Raw genomic sequence first — 13,537 nt, 5'->3', positions numbered from 1 at the left:
GAAAGTATGACCTCATATACTGGGGGAAAAAAGCATGCAATAGAAACTGCCTGTGAGAGTAACTAGATGTTGGATTTAATAGACAAAGCTTTCAAAGTAGCCATTGCAATATGTTCAAAGAACTAAAGGAACCATGTTTAAAGAAGAAAAGGAAGGTATAACAATGTCACGTGAAACAGAGAATATCAATAAAGAAATAGAAATTATTTTTTAAAAACAAGTGGAAACTCTAGAGTTGAAAATACAATTGAAGTGAAAATTTCACTAGAGGGGCTCAACAGTATATTTAACTAGCAGAAAAAAAAATTAGCAAATGTGACAATAGATCATTAGAGACTGCGTAATCAGAAGAACAGAGAGAAAAAAATTTTTAAAAATTGAAGAGCCTCAGAGACATACTGAGACTATCAGAAGGAGAGAGAGAAAAAGCAGCAGAAAAATAAAGGAAGAAATAACGGCTGAAAGCTTCGCAAGTTTATTTAAAAACTATGATCTATACATACGGGAAGCTCAAAGAACTCCAAGTAAAATAAATGAAAAAAGATCCACATATAAATACATCATAGTAAAAATGCTGAATGTCAAAGACGAGGAGAAAATCTTGAAAGTAGCTAGAGAAAAAATTCATCATTTACAAAGGAACTTCAGTAAGATTAACAGAAGACTTCTCAGCAGCAACAACAGAAGGCGGCAGGCAGTGAGATTAACATATTTGAAATGCTCAAACTAACAAACAAAAACCTGTCGACCAATAATAGTATATCCAGCAAAGCCATCTTTCAAAAATGAAGATGAAATAAAGACATTCCCAAATAAACAGGAACTGAGAGAGCTTGCTGCTAGCAGACCTGAATATTTACTAGAAATACTAAAGAATGTTCTTCAGGCTGAAAGGGACCCCAGACAGTAAATTGGGGTCAAAAAACAAACAGCACCAGTAATTAGATAATTACAAAAGATAGCACAAACGCATGTTTTCCTCCTTTCTTCTCTTAAGTCATTTAAAAAACAATTGTATATATATATACACAATGGAAAACAACATATATATAGATACAATGGGCTGTTATTCAGCTATAAAAAGGAAGAGAGTACCAGCATATGGTACAAGGTGACTAACCTCAAAAATATTATACTAAGTGAAAGGAGCCAGATACAATAGGTCACATAATGTATTATTCCATTTATGTGAAATATCCAAAATAGGTAAATCCATAGAAACAGAATACTGATCGGTGGTTGCTAGGGGCTGAGTAGATGGGGTATAGGTTATTGGGTGTAGGTTTTATTTTGGAGTGATGAAAATGTTTGGGACTAGATAGAGATAGTAGTTGTACAACACTGTGAATGTAGTAAAAATAAATTTTTTTTAAATGAATCATAATTGTCCAGAAAAGACAAACCTATAGAGAAAGAAAGTCTATTAGTGGTTGCCTGGGGGTGGGAATGGTTAGTGACTGCAAATGGGTATGAGGAAATATTATCGGGGTGATGAAAATGTTCTAAAACTGGATTATGGTGACAGTTGGCAATTACGTAAATGTGCTAAAAATCATTGAAGTACCCACTTAAAATAGGTGATTTTATGATATGCAAATTATACCTCAATAAAGTTGTTTTAGAAATGCACACATGAAAAACCCAGTTGTACAAAATGGCCTATAACATATAGAAATGTAACATATTTGCTAAAAACACTACAAAGGAGATGGGTAGGCACAAAGCTGTATTGAGCTAAAGAAATTACTCCAGATGATAACTTGAATCCACAATAACAAGAAATGGAGAGAACCAGAAATAATAAATAAGAAGGTCAATATAACAAAAGTTATAAATATGTACTTGCTCTCCTTTCTTCTTTCAACTTCTTTAAAATATATAATCATTGTAACAATGCATTGTTGGATTTGTAACATTTATAGATACAATATATAACAGCTATACCACAAAAAGTAGGAAATGAAATAAAACTATATTGGAGTAAGGTTTTTAATCTCTTTGGAGAATCTCATTAAGTTACTATAAATCTGAAGCTGATTCCACGAAGTTAAGATGTATATGGGTAAGCCCTAGAGCAACCACTAAGGAAATAACCCCAAAAAAGTAAAAAAAAAAATTAATAAATAAATTAAACTGCTACACTAGAAAATACTCACTTTATGCAAGAGAAAGCAGTAAAGGAGGGATAAAGGAAGAAAAAAGATATGAGACATATAGAAAACAAAAAGTAAAATGGCAGACATAAATCCAATTATATCAATAATGTTGAATGTTGTGAAATGAATAAAAGAAACCTCAACTAAACTGGAGCCTGAAAGGCCTGCAGGGGGAGCTCCCATGCCCCATCACACATTCTCAACTACACCAAACAGAAAGAGATGGAGGCTTGCACATTGGACACTAAGTAGAACTACTTCACTACCGAAGGAAGATTTCCCTGCCTGCCCAGCAACACACCAGCCAATGAGCAATGCCGCAGCTCAGCCAGTGAGATAAAAAATGCCTCAGCTCAACCAATGAGAAACACCACAGCTCAGCCAATGAGAAATGCCTCAGCTCAGCCAATCAGAAACACTGCAGCTCAGCCAATGAGAAGCCATTGTTGCCCTGAACTGCTACTTTCCCCCAATGGACTTTCCTTTAGAACAGTCCCGCCCACTCCCCCTATTTCTCTACAAAGACAGCTCCTGTCCTTTGTTCTCCAGATTTGCCTATGGTTCTCCATAGGTTGCACACACCAGATTGCAATTCTTTTGGCTCTTCCTGAATAAATTCGTTTTGAAGGTAAAGTAACAGGCAGATTTGCTTTTTTTATTTTATTTTTCCAGGGGATGAGTTGCCCTAAGCTAACATCTGTTGCCAATTTTCCTTCTCTTTTTTTTCTTCCTGTCTTTCCCCCTCCCCCAAAGCCCCAGTACATAGTTGTGTATAGTTGTAAGTTCTTCTGGTTCTTCTATGTGAGCTCCCACCACAGCATGGCTACTGACAGTTGAGTGGTGTAGTTCTGCACCAGGGAACCAAACCTGGGCCACTGAAGCAGAGCACCCTGAACTTTAACTGCTAGGCCATCAGGGCTGGCTCACAAATTTGCTTTTTAAGTTGATAATGTGAATGGATTAAACAATCTAATCAAAAGGCAGAGATTGTTAGACTAGACTAAAAAAAAAACCAAGATCCAACTATAAACTGTCTACAGGAGATATACTTTAGATTTATTGACACAAATTATGCAAGTGGCAACCACAAGAAAGCTAGAATGGCTGTAACGTCAGACAAACTAAACTTCAAAATTTAAAAAATATTACAAAAGAGGGACATTTTGTAATGATAAAGGTGTCGCTCAAATAGGAAGATAAAACATTGATAAACTTGAATGCACCTAGTAACAGAGAACCAGAAATATGCAGGAAAAACTGACAGAAATGAAGGGAGAAGTGGACAACTCAACAATAACTAAAGTCTTTAAAATTCCACTATTTCTAATTTATGTATTATTTATGTGTTTACATATTACTTATGTAAAATATACTAAAAAGCTGTGTATAAAACCCTTTACACCCAGTGTGGTGACAGTATTTATACAAAATCTGGAAGTAAACCATGTGTGCCACAAAACAATTAGAACAAAAGAAACTAAAACAAAACTTGCCTACAGAAATAGCTAGCACGTTCCAGCAGTTTCATTATTTTATTTAATTCTCATAATAACCCTACGTGAAGAGAACTATTATCCTCATGTTACTGATGTGTAAAATGAGGCTCAGAAAGGTTAAATAAGTTACTTGAAGTTGCAGAGCAAGTGGCGAACCCAGGCCTATCTGACTTGAAAGTCATGTTCTGCGTGCTATTCTAGATATTGCCTCCTCACAGTCATACACAACAGCGCAAACTGAAACGACCTAGACATCCAGTAACAAAGGAAAGGGACCTCGTGTCGTTAGAAAAATGTTTACTAAAACTAGAATTGTGTAAAAATTGATGGGCATGGTACCTGAGAAAGCAAACTGTCACATTCTATACATGAGTGCGTGAGAATTTAGTATCTCATACGGAAACAGGCCAATAAGCCAAGACGTCAATGTGGCTTCGCTTTGGGTAATCGAACTCTGGGTAGTTTTCATCTCGTTTTCTTTGGCTTTGTTCTTTGGTCCAGATTTTCAAGAACACATCGGAACTGCTTAAAACCAACAACAAAAAGCCGAATTAATGTTCATTGAACAAAGGGAGAAGTTTTTGTTTTGCAATAAAGAAAAAAACTCAGCCAAGTGTCTTCCCAAACAGCTACGAATTCCAAGTCTAGATCTAAACTAGGCAAAACTTCAAGTGTTACCTAAAAGGCGATCTACATGTTCTAAATTGACATCTGGGGACTCTCCACGGACCGGGAGTTTTCTTCGAAGGGTTTTATGATTCTCTTTATTTTTGTCTGGAGTTACGTTAGAAAGAGCCCACTGAGTTTATCGGGATTGATGAAGACAATGTGTTTAGATGGTCCAAATTTAATAATCCCTTCCCACGGGAGGAACATAATTCAAAAGTATTTTCAAACTATTCCTGGAATATGTAACTTGTAGACAGTAATAATACTTAAAAGGAAGCAAACATGGTAAGAAAAAGTCGAAGTGTTCAAAAATGCAAGCTTGTCCCCAAAACCTTGTCTGGGGACCAGCGAGCTCTTTTGGTCGTTCTGGCGGCGGGGCGCCGAGAGCCGCGGCTTTGTCTTCGGCAGCAGCGGCGCCGGGCCCCGGAAGCGGCCTCGACTGTGATGGCGGCCGCAGCGCCGAGGCCGACCTGCTGCAGACAGCCGCCTCGGCACCGGAACACGAAGCGCCGCACCCCAGCGGCGGGCACGCAAGCACTGACCGCAAGCGAGCGGCTCCCGGCCCGGGCCCCAGCCTGAGGGCGGGGCCTGCGCGCACGGAGGCCCGCGGCTCCCCTCAGACCCGCCCACCCGCTTCATCGGGCGCGCGCACGCACGCACGCACGCTCGCGACCCCCCCGCCGGGAAGCGCGCTTGCCCAGGCCCGGCGCCCCAGGGGCTTCCGGCGGGCGGGTTCGGTCGACACGCTGTCGCTCCGGCGCCCGTCAGACTGAAAGGCTCCCGCGGGGGCGGCTTTCTCGTGCAAAGGTCCCCGAACTCTGGGAGGCCAAGTACTGAGAAGGAAACGTCGGGCTTAAAGTTTAAAATGAGAAATTGGGTTTACGTTTAATAACCGTGGCTTAATAAACGTTTGCAGAATGATTAAAGTAATAAGTGGATGTTTGCTTTAATGTTAACTCCATCTTCAAAAACCCCATTCTTCCAAAACTACAACAGCAATAGTTTTGAGTGAGCCCATGACGACTCCTCTTCCTAGTGCACTCTCTGAACTGGTGGTACCTGCAAGTGAATTTGGCGAGAAATTTCTAAAGGAAATGTTTTTGCCAGCATCAGTTTTTGAGACTTTATTTTTACTACGCTCTTTTAAAAAAAAACTTGAATGGTTTGTCCAAGTCTAACCCTGAGCCTGTCATAGTCTGGCTTCAGACCTGAACAACCTGAGCGCCTGTTCTCCCCGCCTATCCTTCCCCGGACTCGGTGTGCTTAACTTTGACCCGCACGTTAAGCGGACTGCAAAGAATCATCCAGCAGACAGGCAGAGAATATTCTGGTCGAGGAGTCTGAGATCGGCCTTTGAGCTCTCCCCTAATCAGCAACAAGGAAAAGACCACTGCCTCTGGACTCAGAGAGCAAAGTATTTCTGGGTGCCAATCGGTGCTCTTTCCACTACCTTTACTCAAAAAATATTTGAATATCAAAGACCTGTGTGGGCGGGTGCTCACTAAGTGGGTGCTGAACAAATGACGTTCCTGTGGGAGGCAGCGTAAGAAGGGGAGCACAGACCTGGGAGGCAGCTTTTAGGTGGCACCTAGGAACCAAGTCATCACAAGCAAGTTACCTTACCCCTTAGTGCCAGTTTGCTAGGCTTCTTTTGTCGTATATTATTCTATTTTATATCCAAGATGAAATCTCTTAAACAGGTTTGCACTTATTTCCAAGAAGAGATGTGTAATAGTTTTGTACTACGCTGTTCATTTATTTTAATTTTAAAATTATTTTAAAATAATCTAATTTTTTGTTATTTTAATAACATATTTGAGCCATTCTTGACACTATGGCGCATGGCCTTGCCTTCATGAGGAGGGGTCAGAGAATAAACTGTAAATACGAGGCTGAATTCATAATACCTTTGAAAAGAGATATAGATATGAGAATCTAGAGGTAGGAACGATTAGAACTCTCAAATCCCTACCTACACACTATTACTACAGAAATAAATATACAGTTGAAAGTAAAAACCATTCTTAACGTATTTCTGAAAACTTTTTCCTTTGAAAGAAGTTTTCCAAGTTATTATACCTGAATTCTCATTGTTAGGATAAAGAGAGAAACCCTTCACAAAGAAAACAGTATGATTAAGGACCATATAAAGAAATACTACAATGGGGGTGGGGTGGGGGAATCCACAAAAATCAGTAATTATCCAAAGGATTAATTTAGTGTTCCATATTAATAGTCCACGAGAGGGAAATGCTTAGATTTTCACCCTTTCAGGATTCAGCCAACCAAGGACCTATTCTGTAAGAATATTTGTAACTCTTCCCTTCTGAAAATAAAAGAGATATATAAGAAACTCAGATATTCCGAGCTCAAATTTCTAGGACAAACCCAAACTGAGCTAATTTCAAGAATGAAAGTGATCATCACCCTGCTTTCAGATTCCAGGGTATGGACAAAGATACTTTTTTTTTGAGAGAGAGAGAGAGGGATGTGAAAACCTATGTAGTGCTGAAAGCTCTCAAAGAGCCAGTAATTGTTTTCTCATAAAATATTTCATTTAATGCCATTTCTGTACAGCACATTATTACAGAAAAACAAAATCATATAAACTAATTCAGGCCAGAAACAGTACTTAAAAATTCAATTTACAGAATCAGCGAACCTAATGACTTCTGCATTGTTACCCCTGAGCTTAGTAAAAGCTGAAGCAAAGTTCAAAAGTTTCAAATAAATGTATCAATAATAGTTCCGTATTAAAAAACATTTACGTTTTGGGTACAGTCCAAACTTTCCAGTATTCTCAAAACGCCTGTGTACAAACTTTCCCTTACTGCCTCCTCAGATTGAGTTATCCAGCCAGTAAAGAGGCATTCACCAGGTCCCCAACCCAGCCCAGACGCAAAAGCATCCTGTTCGCCGTGGTTTGGGAACTTCTACCCAACTTCCCCACACTGAAATCAGTTCTCAGAACCTCACACAAGACACCCCACCCCAACTCCCACTCCCACTCCCTGCGCTCCCCTCTCCACCAAGTTCGGTTCTAACACCACCCGCGACAAGCGTTCGGTTCTAACAGGCACCACAATGTAAACCCGACACTCCCCTTTAAGCCCTTAACAGGCACCGCCTACAGCTCCTCACGCCCGTCCCGGAAGTTGCGTCATGACGCTCGCGCGCCCTGTCCCCGGATGCACTTTTATATCCGGATTCTTCGAGCGAACTCAGAGCTCCACGGTTCCCTACGCGGTTAGCACATGCGCGCCGGCTCCGCTCCCTCTTCCTCCGCTTCCACTGGCTTCCACCGTCCGGGCAGCCGCCGCCACCGCCGCCGAGGAGTCAGGAAGTTCAAGATGGCCGCCGCGGAGACTCAGCCGCTGCGGGAACAGCCCGAGTAAGTAGTCTCCGTGAGTGGTCCTGGAGGCCGGAGCCCGGGGACTGCCGAGTGGGAAACGGCGGAGACTTGCAGCGGCAGGCGGGAAAGTTCGGGCCTAACGGCGAGAGCCAAACTTTGCCTTTCCCCGCGCGAGACGCTGTAGGACGGGAGGCGTGCGGCGCGGCGGGCGGCCTTCGAGCTTCGAGCTCCGCTTTGCGGAGGCCGCGGCTGTTGGGTGGAGGGCGGTCGCGGCCTCCGCGCGGCGTTGCCCTGGGAGGCGAGGGCGCGAGCGGCCTCTACAGGTCCCGCGCGCGAGGCGGCTGCCGCGGCGGTGCGGTGCGGCGCGCCGTCTCTGCTCCCTCGGGGACCGCGCAGCATCTTGGCCGCAGCCCTGGGCGGCCTCGGCACCCGAGGGGCAGTGGTGGCCGCGGGGCCAGCCCCGAGGCTTCTCCGCATGCAGTCCCCTCGGTCGCCCTGCTCCTGGCTTCCCTTTCAGGACCTGAAAGCAGAGAGGAGAAGGGGTGCTGCCAGGGCCACTCCCGGACCGTCCCAGAGCTGTAGTTTGTGACGAGCGGGTACTTCTTGCCATCCCTGGACTGTTTACTCCAGCATCCTCCGATCCTGTTTCCCTTCTCCCTGTTGGCAGCTTATTTGCCAACTTGCAAACTTGAGGCGAAGTAAGATCGAGTCTTTTGGTTTTGAGGCCTGGCCTTTTTGGCCTGAGTTTGCAGCGCTGCTTTGGGAGTACGAGTGGAAGAAGTAGTGGAAATTGTTAGCTACTTCCAAACCCAGGCACTTTATGTCGTAATTAAGCTAATAGAAGAATCGGTGCGGCCGAGTGAAAACATATTTGTATATGCTGCAAAGGCTAACCATTGCTTAACTAACAGCAATATTTTGTTTTTCGTTTTTATGCTAGGAAAACGCAACCTAAAAGAGACAATGGATTTTAAAAATAGTGTTCCTATAGCGACCGTTTTTTGCACCAGCTTATCTGATTTGTTTCCTGCCATCTTAGGAAAGAGGTAGATGGAGTCTCCCGGCAACTTGGGACAGAGAGAGAGGACAAATGTTGGCCAGCAGACGGCCCGGCGCTCATTGCTGCGCGTCCAGTCTGGACTCAGTCATCTGATTTACTCAGCTAGACAGAATTACACTGTTTTTCATTAAGGGCTTTTGAAAGCTGCTTTATTATCGTCACAATTTGACATAGAAGAGAGCAAACGAATTCTAAAGTTTTAACTAGACTTTGCCTCCTTTTGTTTCTCATCGAGATCGCAGTGTGGCACAGTTACAGTATTTGTGCCAATACAATACAAATCTTATGCTATCCAGCTGATTTTTCTAGTACTCTGTTTAAAGTTCTACCGTGTTATGTCCATTTATTTTATTTCAGGGACGGTTCAGATTCGTTTGGAGGAGTGGTTTGGCCATATTTTATTTACAGATTCAAATAATACTAAATTTAATAATGATAAATAACATTTTTTAGGTCTCTAATATGAATGACTCTGAGATAGTCTTTAATTCCGCCTCCCCTCCCCACAGAACACTTGATGTAAATGGAATATTTGGCCTATGTGTGTCCTGCTTTCACTTATTTGAAAATGTTTAACAAAGAAAATAAGTTTGATATGAAAGTAAGTACTATGCATGCTGCTGTTAGTGAATGCTGGAATATAGTGTCTAAACAGTTTTTTAGAGGACACTGAGTATACTTTACAATTATATGGAATCTATTCAAACTAGAACATTTAGAAAAAATATAAAAAATAGTTTTTAAGCTCCCTGAATGTTTTTTACTGGCTTTTACATTTGTCAGTCTCTTTAGCTCAGCCTTTTTGATGGTTTTAAATATTTAAATTTTTATATGTGTTGACTTACTTGCGCTTACCAAGTACCAGGTACTGGTGAAAGCGCTGGACAAATACTAACTCGTTTAATCCTTGTAACAACCCTATGGAGGTAGATAGTGTTATTTCCCGTACTTTACAAATGATGAAACTGAAGCACAGGGAAATTAACTTGCCCAACATCACACTAAGTGATAGGCTCAGGACTCAAATTCAGGCAGTCTGGCTCTAGAACCCTGCTCTTAATTGTTGTGCTGTCTGATCTCCCACAGTACATTGTGGCTCCTTTTAAAAATAGCCTTTAAGGTTTGAAATCATTTTTATTTATTTCCAGTATCTCAGAAAAGTCCATTTTTGTTGCAGTTCTAATTCTTTGAAACTTAATTTCTCACACCTGATTTTGAAAAAGTGGGAGTGGAGGTGTTTAAGACCACTTGGTCTTTTGGATTCATTCTTATTTTTATATGTACGTTAATTCTCTATTAAAGTAGTTTAATTTGTCAGAGAAACAAGCTTAATGACTTTCCTTGTACAGGAGCAGTGGCATTCACTTTGCTCACCATTCTCTGTCATCGAAGCATAAATCGAATACCTCCCAAATAACAGGTCATTAAGAATATTCTTTGAAAAAAATATGAGAAAGAGGAAGTGAAAACAACACTAGTGGTTAGTAATTGGTCACTTTATTTTAAAGTTGTTCCACGGCTATTTACATTGTGCCACATGCCCCAAGATCTAGGTTGTTTGAAGGGTAAAACTTGTACATTGCACTTAACAAATGAATAAATACTGTTAAACACTCCCATGTTGTCTGCACTTTGAATTCAGCTTTGTTTCCAAATAATATGATTTGAGTGGTGTTACTCAGCTGTCAATAAGTACTGTTTTATGACAAGCGTGTTGTAGAACAGGTTGGTATAGACGTACACCTGCTAAATGTGTAGTGTTAAATTGCAAAATGTAAATTTATATATGTGGTATTTATATAGCTGTATTTATTGTTAATATGAACTATCCGAGACGACTGTTAGGTTTTCTTAACAAGAAAGCTTCCCCTAAAGCTTTAGAGGAAAGTTGTTGATAATGAATATAAGTTAACTGCCCTAGCACAAGCTCATTATATGTAATATGTTATGTCATTGATTCATTGAGTTTAAGTTTTCCTGGTTTACCCAGACTTTACTTGTTATTTTCTATGAAATTTGCTTTGAGAGATCAAGTGAGGAGGGTGAAGTTCTGCTATATGCTTAACTCCAGTGTGGGAGAACTCTAGGATTGTTAAGGTTAACCTCATTGGCCCTAAGGTGCTTGTAGCATTTTTTATTATTTGGGTTATGTTATTATAAAATAACCTAGTCATTATTTCTTGAGATAACATTCATTAAGTTATAGTAGAAACTGGGGTCACTTGTGGGAATAACTGTTCGATATCACTGGACGTCATGATGAAGATCTGATTCTCAGAAGCTTTAGGAGCTAGATTTTCTTTTGAAGGCAGTTACTTCCTCTATGGGTAATCTCTTAAGAATTTTGATTTGAAATTCCTTGCAAGACTTGTAAACTATGGAAAGCCTTAGAAAAGGGTCCAAAGAGCAGGTTTTCCTTGGGGAGGGAAGTGATTAAATTTAATCATTTGGGCTATTGCATTCAACAAATGGGTCTGTGCACTGTGTAAGGCACTGGGGATGTAACTGAGCAAAAGCAAAATGTTTGCTTTAAAGAGCTAAGAGTATAGTATAGCCAGGATAAACCAGCTTTAGTCTGATGAGTACAGCTTTTGTATGTTGTTTATATAAAATCATTTTTTTGACACAACAAATAATTATTGAGTACCTATTATAGGCTGGATAATCTTCTAGGCCTTAGGGATAGAACGGTGAACAAAATGTGAGAATTTTGCTCTCTCAAGGGCTTATGTTATAATAGAGAGACAGATAAGAATTATACTAGGAAGTGGCAGTTACTTTGGAGAAGAATTAAGCAGAGAAAGGGAATCTGTGTGTGGTAGACTGGGGGTTGTGCTGAAAATGAATTGATCGGGAAAACTTGACTGAGAAAGTGTAGTTTGAGCAACGACCTAAGGTAGGCAAAGGAACCAGCAATATATACACCTGGGGAAAGCATTCCGGGCAGGGGAAACACGTACAAGTACCAAGGCCCTGAGGTCAGAGTATACCTGTTGTTTAAGGAGAGCAGTGTGTCTGAAGCAGAGTGAGTGAGGGAGGCAAGAATTAGGTTCAAAGTGTTGGGGAGAGTGGGCAGGTAGTAGGACCTTGTCCAGGATTTTAGTTTTTACTCTAAATGAGATAGGAAGCAATAATCAAGTTTCATGCAGAGTAGTGATATGATCCGACTTTTAAAAGCATCTTTGATCAAATGGAAGAGCTCCTGACAGACTTGGAATTTGATACCAGCCCTCTCACATATTTCGTGTATCTGTGACCTTAGGCAAGTCCCTTAACCTCCTTGAACCTTAAAGTCTCATCTGTCATGGAGACATGGAGAGATGGTATTTCTTGAGCGCTTTGTGTGACAGCTTTTTATATGTATAGACTCGATGTGACAAACCTGTGATTTGTCAATACTATTATATTCCCAGTTTTTACAGTTGAGCAAACTGAGGCACAGAGGAGTGACTTGCCTAAGGTTACACTAAGTGTCATGTTGGAGGCAGCATTTGGACACCATAATTTGACTCTAGAATTCCTGATCTTTGATAGTATTCCTTAACATAACATTCTTAGTACCAGCCCTGCCAGCTCCACAGTATCGTGGTGAGTACGTATATTTATCCAGTATCTGAACGATAACAGCTTACTTTTTGGTCACTTGGTTTGTGCTAGGCACTGTGACAGCTTTAACAAATCTATAAACTCGTGCAATCCTCACAGCATGCCTTGAGGTAGGTATTATTATTTTCTTCATTTTATAGATGAGGTGATTGCAGATCAGAGAGATCTTAAACTTGCCTAAGGCCACATAACTAGTAAGTCGTAAGACCAGGATTTAAACCCAGGTCGTCTAGCTCTGGAGATTACTTCGCCACTCAACTATCCTTTTTCTTGAGGACACTTAGAGGATCATTAGATAGTTTGAGTTTTAGTTTATTGACTCAGATTTTGTACTTTGGGCACTTAGATTTTTATATACCTCTAAAACATTTTCAGTCTTTAAAAATGTTCTCCATACCTATCTCCGTATCTTGAATTAGACTAATTTAATTTTTCGCAAACTTTTAGCCCGGTAAGTCAAGGTTTAGGAAAAGAGACATATACCCCACCTTCTGGCTTGTGGGATGGGGGGTTTCTGGGGAAGGGAGGTGGGTACCTATCTAAGGATTTAGCTTATATAAGGAACTAAGTTGAAATGTTTTTGTGCCTTTTACTTAAATGTGTGATTTTCCCCCCTCCATAAAAGAGCCATGTTGGTTTTTTTTTAAACGACAAAGATATGTTTTCTTTTTCCAAGTCTTTGAGAAAATTTGATGGTTCAGAGAACACTGCTATATTTATCCTATGTCTTTTCTTACCCCATTAGAGAGAAGTCAGCACAAACTAAAACCTGGCTCTCACAAGAAGACACAGCTTTCTCTGCACCTCTCCTCAATACTTTTTCCTTTCCCACAGTTCAGAGTACCAGAAATGGAGATTGGCAGTCTGACACCCCAAAATTCAAAGTTCTTGCTGTGTGGTAGTTACATGTTCCACATTCTCCACACCCCCCGCATTGTCAACTAATAACTTTTCAAGCATACCTCCAGTGTGTCGTGCCCCCACTCCCCTCCAGGTTTATTAAAGTCTAAGACCTGGCTGGAGGACCAGACTCTTCTCCAACTTGTGCTGTAATGGCATTGTCATTAGAGACATTACATCATTGCATCCAGCAACCTAACCTTCCAGTTCCTGGGCCTCTGACTCCAGTGGTTTTAGGTGACCCTTCACTGTTCCCATAATGCCCTTAGTAATGTCTTTATCATTGCACCTCTCCAGT

General features: G+C 41.0%; 1 protein-coding gene across 8 annotated transcripts in view; it reads left to right on the top strand.

The window, feature by feature from the left end:
- The first annotated feature begins 7,490 nt into the window (after positions 1-7,490).
- PRP4K (pre-mRNA processing factor kinase PRP4K) overlaps positions 7,491-13,537 on the top strand; it is a 34,971-nt gene continuing 28,924 nt past the window's right edge. For all 8 annotated transcript variants that reach the window (XR_006529905.2, XR_011505247.1, XR_011505249.1 and 5 more), the window contains exon 1: positions 7,491-7,712. Coding sequence is in view for 1 of the 8 variants with exons in the window: in XM_014839640.3 (XP_014695126.1) it covers positions 7,576-7,712 (137 nt within the window). In the remaining 7 variants the exon portion in view is untranslated. The remainder of the gene's footprint in view (positions 7,713-13,537) is intronic.

This window comes from Equus asinus, chromosome 8 (genome assembly GCF_041296235.1).
Source record: "Equus asinus isolate D_3611 breed Donkey chromosome 8, EquAss-T2T_v2, whole genome shotgun sequence".
NCBI classification, from domain to species: domain Eukaryota; kingdom Metazoa; phylum Chordata; class Mammalia; order Perissodactyla; family Equidae; genus Equus; species Equus asinus.
Note: the sequence above shows the minus strand (reverse complement) of the source record. Positions and strands in the feature narration are given on the sequence as shown.